Below are 8,326 nucleotides of genomic sequence, written 5' to 3'. Positions count from 1 at the left end.
ACAAATCCTGAACCAGAGCAAAGGGAATTTAGTCACTAAAATACCCACCACTCTCAAAACAAAGCCTCAAATCTCAGGGAAGACCCTCCACCTGACTCCAGATTAGGAAAAACTCTATCTTGATTCAATTCCTTGTGTTCCAGGAGATCCCAGTTTTTACTCAGGCTTCAAAAGTTTGCCCAAACTCCACATAAAATCACAAACCAAGCAGAGAGCAGGAGACACAACCGGAGCCCAGCATCACACTGCAACGGCTCCAACTAGAGGTAGAAAGTCGGTCAGGATGTCAACAGGAAGACATCGAGGCTGTCGCTGGTTAAGGGTGAAGGAAGTCAGAACTCACCCTTCCTGGAAGCCAACAACTTCCTGGAAAGTAATGAGTGTTTTTCATTTTCTCTAAGTCTTTTACTTTTCTTTCTACAATCTATAAAATGGTTTCACAGAAACAAAACATTATAAAGCTATTTCAGAAGAGCAAACCAAATGACTAAGAGCACAGTTTTAATATGCACTTCTCTACTCACTGCTCAACTGGCAGAGGCTCCTTCGCTGCTTCTGCGAGCTCCTTCTGCAGCCGGGCTTGCCGCCTCCTATTAAAAAAAAAAAAAAGTCCACTATTTAGGTCTAGTTAAAGCCAACAAGGGGTTTGGCTCTCAAAAGACTACTAGCTCTAATAATATATTTTAGATGCACTGAATATTCAAGTAACTACTGCCTTGGGCAACCATACCCAGAGGCCCAAACCCACACTTTTGCATCAGAAAGGACCCCATTATAATGGATTTTAGAACAAAGCCCTAGGAGGGATTATGTTATTAGAGAAAGCAATGAACCAGCAGAGAAGCCTGTCCATCGGGACCCAGGGCCTCTCAGGACAGAAGTGTGCACCAGGTTCATCCAGGGTTAGTCACGACGGAGACTTAGTTTTCTGCAGTAAACAGTCTCACACTAACATATCAAGAGCACGGATAAATAAAAATGTACGTATTCCTGGCACAGTTTTATTATTTTACAGGTTTTAACTCATTTAACACTTATAACAAGCTTTGAGGGTGAACACTACGATTCTCATTTTACAGATGCGGAAGCTGAGGTAGAGTGAGATTCTTCAGCTGTCAAAAATGTATGCCGCTTCAATTTACTAGGGCTGACACCCAAGTCTCGGCTGTGGCAGAAGTTTCACGGGGTCCGCAGTTGCTTCACTCTCTCCCACCTCTCAGAACCATTTTTGGCCTTCCTTCCCAAGTCCTAAATTCAGGAGCTTCTTAGCCTGTAAGCCTTGGTCTCCCTTGCTTTTCCACGGCGATTTCACTTCTATCTGTGGTTTTGCCTTTAAGGTGGGGGGACCCCCCCAACCTACAACTCCAGCCCTGCTCCTGAGCTCAGGTCAAGAATTCTGCTGGAAATTTTTTTTCTAAAATGCTTCTACCATAGTGGGAACTTTCAAATAGGGCAAGGTCCTGCATGTGACACAGCAGAATTTGGGACAGAACAAAGCTGTAGCTTAACAAAATGCTTTACACTCTCAATCCCATGCCTGACCTGGAAGATGAAAAGTCAGTTTTAGTTTACAGGGTAAGTGACAAAAAACACAAAAATTAACAGATTTTTCGTAGGTGGAATTAAGAGGTGACCTCTAAACCATCTCTGAGGGAAAAGCAAAGTCTCAGCGTGGGGTGTGTAACGCTCCTCTACAGGAGAGGCAGCCACCCGGCAGGGGCGGGTACGGCACACAGCTCAAGGCACGGGGAGAAGAAAACGGCCGCAGCCCGCTTTCATCAGAAAGGCCGACAGGAAACCTTCTCTGAGAGCTGACAGCTTCCCCAGGAGCGTCCCACACAGTGGCCACTGTGCCTGCAGGGACACACCCAGATGAGAGCTATTTCAAAAGAGCGTTCCACTGCAACCCAGGTAAACAGAAGCTGCTAGAAGGGGAAGGATACCTAATCTGGGAAACTGGTAGGAAGAGGGGTAGGGGAGAGGCTTCCGAGAAGGAGGAAATAGCTGCGTCAGGTGGTGAAAAGAACGCCCAGGCCCCACAGGCGCAGCCAGAGGGTGATTCGCACAAGGGCACATTCCCAGGAGAACATTTCCTGGGACACACCTGGGGCCGGTGTGCCACCCGCCTCACGCCCCGCTGTCACCAGAAAGCCTGGGCTGTTCTTGTCTGCAAGACGTTCCAGCACGCTCCCTCCGCGTAGCCGCAGGTCAGCTTCTCCGTCAGGCAGGTTCTCACCTGCAGCCTATCAACGTCCAGGGAAACCCCCGCGTCCTCACCGCTCCCCAGCTGCCTAAGAGCTCCACATATAAGCCACACGGGGAAGCCCAAGAACACTGGAGTGGGTAGCTGTTTCCTTCTCCAGCGGATCTTCCCGACCCAGGAATCACACCGGGGTCTCCTGCATTGCAGGGGGATTCTTTCCCAGCTGAGCTACCAGGGATGCCCTTATAAGCTACACAATTTAACTTAAACGTGAGGCAGAAAGAATATGAAAAGGATAGCTCACTTTTTCTTAATATTAACTTAAGTATGTCTGTTTTAAAATGACTTCATAAAACCCCACTGTACAAAAATATCAGTTTCTTTTCCTCCCAAGGCAGACACTGCTTCTGACTTTTCACTTCTGTGAATAACAGATGATCACGGAATCGTATTTGTGAGCCACTTAGGATGAATGACTCACTTAGGATAAATTCCAGCAAGAGGAACGCTTTGCAGGCACCCGCCATCACCAGAGCCCTCCAGAGGGTTGGAAAATCAGCCCACCCCCCATCAGAAATGTTCCACCTACCTTCCTCCCAACAACCCTTTTAACCAAATTCACGGAGCCCATCCACTTCTTTTACGATCTATGCTTTACATCCATCTGTCTGAATGCTCACCTGTTTCTTAATAGACTATACTAAGGACATGCATTTTACAGCTGCACACCCTCGTTGGTTGTTTTACAGTGTCCTTCAGTGTTAAGAAACCTACGGTTTTCATACGGTTCATTTTTTATTACCATTACCTTTCATGTTTATAAAGCCTTCCAATACTCCTATTTAGGAACTTTTCACAAAACAACAGAGAGTAACATTTCTTCCTTCTACCTTTTGCTTTCTGTTTTCACACAGATTTCAAAATCTTTCTGCACACAGTATTTGGTAGGACTAAGGCTCATTGTTATTAAGGTTCTTTCCTATTCCGTGTATTTGTGCTTTTAGATTTTAACTATGATAATCTTTTCAAATTCTAAACTACTGACGTGGGGATTTAAAATCAAATGTTCTAAATCTTTTAGACTTATTACTAGTGACGTTGGCCCACAGTCATTCTGTACACTGGCAAGATCAGAATTTTTGGTTGGATCAATTTTATAAAATGAGGGGGGAGGATTTTAATCTTTTTCTAATTCTGGTTTAATTTATAATGTTCAAGAATTAGCTTTTCTTCTTGAAACATGGAAAGAATTCACTGGCAAATACAGTAATGTGCCAAAGCCCTTCAGGGAGGTAATCCTTGGCTCAGTTATAAAAGTGTTCTCATAAACGCAAGTCTCTTTTATACCCACAACTGTCCCTTCTCCTTCTGTCGGTGTTCCCTGACGCCCCCTCCCCGTGGTTAGAGCTGCCAGGTGTGCCTTGCTTTGCTAGGTTCTACTGTACCAACGCTGAGACTCAGACTGCGGGTTCATTCTCCCACCTTGAGTCCTTTTCATTCTCCGCGTTTAGGCGGTTGGCCTCCTGGGCTTTCTCGGCCATCCACCGGGTGACCAACTCCTGGTTCTCCTCGGAAGTTTTCCGCAGCTTCTCCTCGAGGGCGGTGAAAGTGATCTGCAGGGCGTCATATTCATCCTTCAGGGTCTGGTTGGCTCTTTCAAGGTCCTGAAGCTTAGTGCGTAGCTCCTGGCACTCGGTCTCCAGGTCAGAGATGGTCTGCAGGTATTCTGCAATTCTGAAAGCATGAGAGGAGCGAAACCATAGAGCTGCGTGAGCCTGGGCCCTGCAGTGACCTCAGCCACCAGCACAGGCACCTCACCTGGCCAAGCCCAGCCCCCGTGGTTTAGGGACAATTCCATTAGCAAAGGCAACACCTCGGGCAAAGTTCTCCAGACTCTGAATGACAAGCTAAGGCACCGTTCAGAGAAACAGGGTGGGAAGGAAGAGGGAGCTTCTGATGCTGAATAACAGTGGTGATGGGAGCTCAGCAGGAGGCCAGGGATCCATGCATTCCGACTGATCTCGCCCTCACTGAGGCTGAGCAAGCTCCCCACCTTTCTCTCTAAGCCTCCGGAGAGCCCTTGCAGCAGACTTGGAGAACAGGCCCAGAGGAAACCCAGGCTCCCCTCCAGCTCGAAGGTCCCAGGTCTGGAGGCTCTGTTTATCTTGTCTGGCAGGCTTCTCCCAGATGAGGGATAACCTGCTCATAAGCGCGCCCCTGTTCCTGAGCCTTTTCTCGGTCCCACGCCCACCACAGGAGACGCTGCTCCCACAGGTGGCAGTGGCCGTGGGGAGAGCTGGGACTGCCTCGTGTTCGCTTCCCAGAGCCAAGCCTACACCTCAGGCGGGTGTGTGGGTGCAGGGATCCCGGCGGCCTGGGGGCACTGTGCTTGCCTTTCGCATCCCAGAGGGTAGAAAAGGACCCCATGCTACGAGTGCACAGAAATGAAGCTGGTGCTGCGTCCAGTGTGGGGGCTGTGGGTCCCACGCGCAAGATGGCGGCAGAACAGCAAGTGTGACCCCACGCCCGGTCCTGAAGGAGGCCTGGTCTCTACTCACTTGGCTTCGTTCATCTGCATCTCCTTGTCCTTCTGCTGCATTTGGTTATTCAGGTCAATCACCAACTGGGCTAACTGTGGGGGGTAAAGAACATGTTCATCATTAACAAGACAGTTTAGGACTTCACTTGGAAATTAGTAACAGTGACTTATTTTAAAGGAAACAAAACAAAACAAAAACCAGGTGCCTGTGCCTGTGGGGTTGGGCCAAGGCAGGAAGAAGAAACAAGCTGGTGGAAGAGAGAAGGGCCGACGGGAAGGCTCACAAGCTCAGCGTGTGCCTCCCACTGCAGGCAGCCTGGGACAGACCCGTGATGCTCCAGATTGCCTGCCGGGCTCCTGCTGAGAGCGCCTGTCTACCTCTCCACCCCAGCTACCTTTCCGGATTCTTTAGCTGATGAAACCATCAACGCAGCTGAAGATCTTTATAACTTGCCATTAGACCACCATCCAGGGCAAACAGAGCCCAGAAGGTGCTTCATCCTAATGAATTTTCCTGAAACTGCAGGGTTCACAGTTCATGATGGTTATCAGTAAAATGTTCAGTCGATCGAGGAGTAGGGTTCTTTCCACGTTTTCTCCGCTTGTCCCTTTCATGCCACCTGGGAGTTAACTCGAGGGTTGCTGATATTGGCGGGGGGGGGGGGGGGGGCTCACCTTTCCTGTTGTTTCATTCCCACAGATAGAGCTGGCGATGCTGTATGCAACGTGGATGGCTGCAAATGCCCGTGAAGTGCCTGTCCCCCGCTGCCCCCACCCGCAGGGAGAGATGAGAAGGGCTATCTTTCTTTACCTCCCCACGTTTCTTGTGCAGTTCAGTCAGCTCTTCTTGGTGTTTAATTCTCAGCTGGGCCATTTCTTGCAGCTGACTATCATTCCATGAACCATCATGTCCGGGACTAAATGCCCCAACCAGGCAGATGAGGAGAACATGCAAGACAGAGGGGGAAAAAAAAAGAAAAAAATAAGACCTTATTCCCCTTCCGTCAGACAATGGAATAGTAACTTTGGAATTTGAAGCCTGTACATGACAACACAGCCAATAAAGCAGTTCAGTTCTCCAGGCCAGTGGAGTCCTAAGTCACTACCAACCTGAAGTAGAAAGCGGGACCCGTGAGACACAGGTAAAACCAACCAGTCACAACCCAAACCACCAGCCGTGTCAGGAATAAAAGATGGCTTCTGGAATGACGTTCAGGTGAACAGGGAGGAGACAACGCAGTTCCCTCAGTCAACAAGTGTCTGAGAGCCAGCTCTGAGCCGGGCCTGTTCTGGGAGTGGGCAGAAGGGAGGGACACGAAGCTGTGCCCGTGTGACGCTGCGATCGGCCAAGAACACAGACCACAAGCGAGAGGGTGCACAGAGGCTGGTGGTCAGATGCGCTGTGAAGAAAAACGTAGCAGCGTAAATAAAGAGGGACAGGACGACAGGGCTCCTGTTCCACGTGGAGTGACCAAGGCAGCCCGAGAGGTGACGCCAGACTGGAGATGTGACAGCAGTGCAGAACTAGCCGTGCGGGCCTGGGGACGGGGCCGTGTGAGCGAGGGAACAGCAAGGGTCGCAGAGGCTGGAGGCGGGCTTCTCAGGGTAAGTGTGTCTGCACCCCCAGGGCAGGGGGGCAGGGGGTCAGAGAGGAGCAGGGAGGCCACGCAGTCTCCCAGAACCCTGAGGGCTGTGGCTTTTCCTCTGCATGACCAGAAGCCAGTGAGGGTGTTGAGCAGAGGAATGACTTACGTTTCAAAGGATCGCTATAGCGGCTGGGTACAGAGCAGACTGCAGCGGGGCAAGGGCAGAAACAGGGAGATCAGTTAGCAAGTTATTTTACAGTCTGGACTCGAGGAAGTGCAGATCAGGACAGGGCAGCGGCAGGGAACATGGTGAGACGAGGTCAGATCCGAGCTAGATCCACTGTGGAGAGAGACTGCAGGACGTGCCTCTGAACTGGACGTGGGGAACAACAGAAAGACAGGAATCGGGGATGACTTCAAGGCTTTCGGCCTGAGAGGCTGATCAAAGGCAGATGTCACCACCTCAGGAGGAAGGGCTGTGGGAGGAGGTGGGGGGGGCAGCGGCGGCTGAAGAATGAGGTCACCTTGGACATCCATGAGGGCACGCCGAGTGGAAACGGCACATTTATTAGAGCCTGACTTTAAGTAAAGAGGTCCAAGCTGGAGGCTGACACAGAGACGCTGTCAGCAAACAAATGCATCTGAAGCCATGGACTGAGTTCAGGCCACCTTGAGAGTCGACGGAGCTCGGGAGAGTCTGCAGGTGTGTGCAGACTACCTCAGAACCAGAAGTAGGTGATCAGACTGTGGGTGGGTGATTCAGGAAATGGGTCTCGGCTGGAGCTACAGATGAAGATCATCAGACTGTAGTGAGCAGCTGAAACCACCACCCAGAGGAAAGACGGCTGGCAACCTAGGGTACTACCATCTGAAGGGTGGATGGGGGGAGCATCTCCTCCCAGTGACTAGTAAGAGATAAAGAGGGAAAGGGGAGCAGAGTGATGCTCCCTCCATCTCTAGAAGTGTTTTTATTACAGGTGCTAAGATACCCTAATGCTGCGTTCTCTGAGCAACAGTGCTTCCTTAATCTTGGCCCAAGAGGTCAAAGTCTGGAGACTAGAAAGTGGCACATGCCTTATCAGAAACCACCCTAAATGAGGCAATAAAAGCAACAGGCCTGGGTAACTGACTGTGTGTGAGAATTAGGAAGATAAGAAATAACTGCTATCAAATTCTCATTGTAATGCAAAGCAAAGCAAAACATCAAACTAGTCCCTTCTTCCAAGAAGCTGGCATTGTAGAGAAAAGATTCCTGAGACAAAGGCAAGGACCCAGGGCGCTCATTCCTCTGCTCAAAGCCTTTTCACTGCTTCCAATTTTACTCACCAAAAAAGTCAAACTTCTCATAAAAGCCGAGTGCTCCACTAGGCAGAGAAAAAGAAATCATCCAGACAGCAGGTTTTAAGAGACTCTTGGGCCTCATCCCAGAGGGACTCACCAGGTCCAAGAAAAGGGCTGATAACCTGCGCTGATGGTCTGTGTCTCCAACACGCTCTTGGGACCTTCGGGTGGCTCACAAGGACTGAGCAGCCACTGAGACAGTCGTTCCTGAATGTTAGAGGCCATCAGAATCACCTAAAAGGTTTCCTGAAACAAGACTATTAGGCCCCACCCCGAGAGCTTCTGAAACAGGAGGTCTGGGGTGAGGCCCAACATTCCACATTTCTAACAAATTTCTGAGGCTGCAGTCCAGGTAGCATACTTAGAAAACGGTTGGAGTCAACTACATCCCAGGCCAAGAGTTTCACTTTAATCTCTTCTGTTAGCAAAGGGATTAAAACACTGAAGAGGGGAGCCAGATAATTGATGACAGAAAGCGTTTTAAGCACAGTGTGTTTTAGAATTAACTAGAATGGGATGGGCAGGGCAGGACTTAAGGACAGCCGGGAAAACATAGAACGCAACCCATCAGACCCTGTCTCTGGAACACCCGCCAGCACACACCTCTTTGAGTTGGTTTCCCCACGCGGCTCAGGTCCTTGAGAACAAGGACTCTGG

General features: G+C 49.9%; 1 protein-coding gene across 2 annotated transcripts in view; it reads right to left on the bottom strand.

Annotated features, from left to right (window-relative positions):
* Positions 1-8,326, bottom strand: part of ATG16L1 (autophagy related 16-like 1 (S. cerevisiae)) — a 39,346-nt gene that overhangs the window by 27,680 nt on the left and 3,340 nt on the right. For both annotated transcript variants that reach the window (XM_010841233.1, XM_010841234.1), the window contains exons 2-5: positions 5,554-5,659; positions 4,762-4,835; positions 3,686-3,937; positions 525-590 (exon numbers count right to left, since the gene is read on the bottom strand). In XM_010841233.1, the coding sequence (XP_010839535.1) occupies positions 525-590; positions 3,686-3,937; positions 4,762-4,835; positions 5,554-5,616 (455 nt within the window). In that variant the 5' untranslated portion in view covers positions 5,617-5,659. The remainder of the gene's footprint in view (positions 1-524; positions 591-3,685; positions 3,938-4,761; positions 4,836-5,553; positions 5,660-8,326) is intronic.

The sequence above is a fragment of the Bison bison genome, unplaced genomic scaffold (assembly GCF_000754665.1).
Source record: "Bison bison bison isolate TAMUID 2011002044 unplaced genomic scaffold, Bison_UMD1.0 scf7180017864158, whole genome shotgun sequence".
NCBI classification, from domain to species: domain Eukaryota; kingdom Metazoa; phylum Chordata; class Mammalia; order Artiodactyla; family Bovidae; genus Bison; species Bison bison.
Note: the sequence above shows the minus strand (reverse complement) of the source record. Positions and strands in the feature narration are given on the sequence as shown.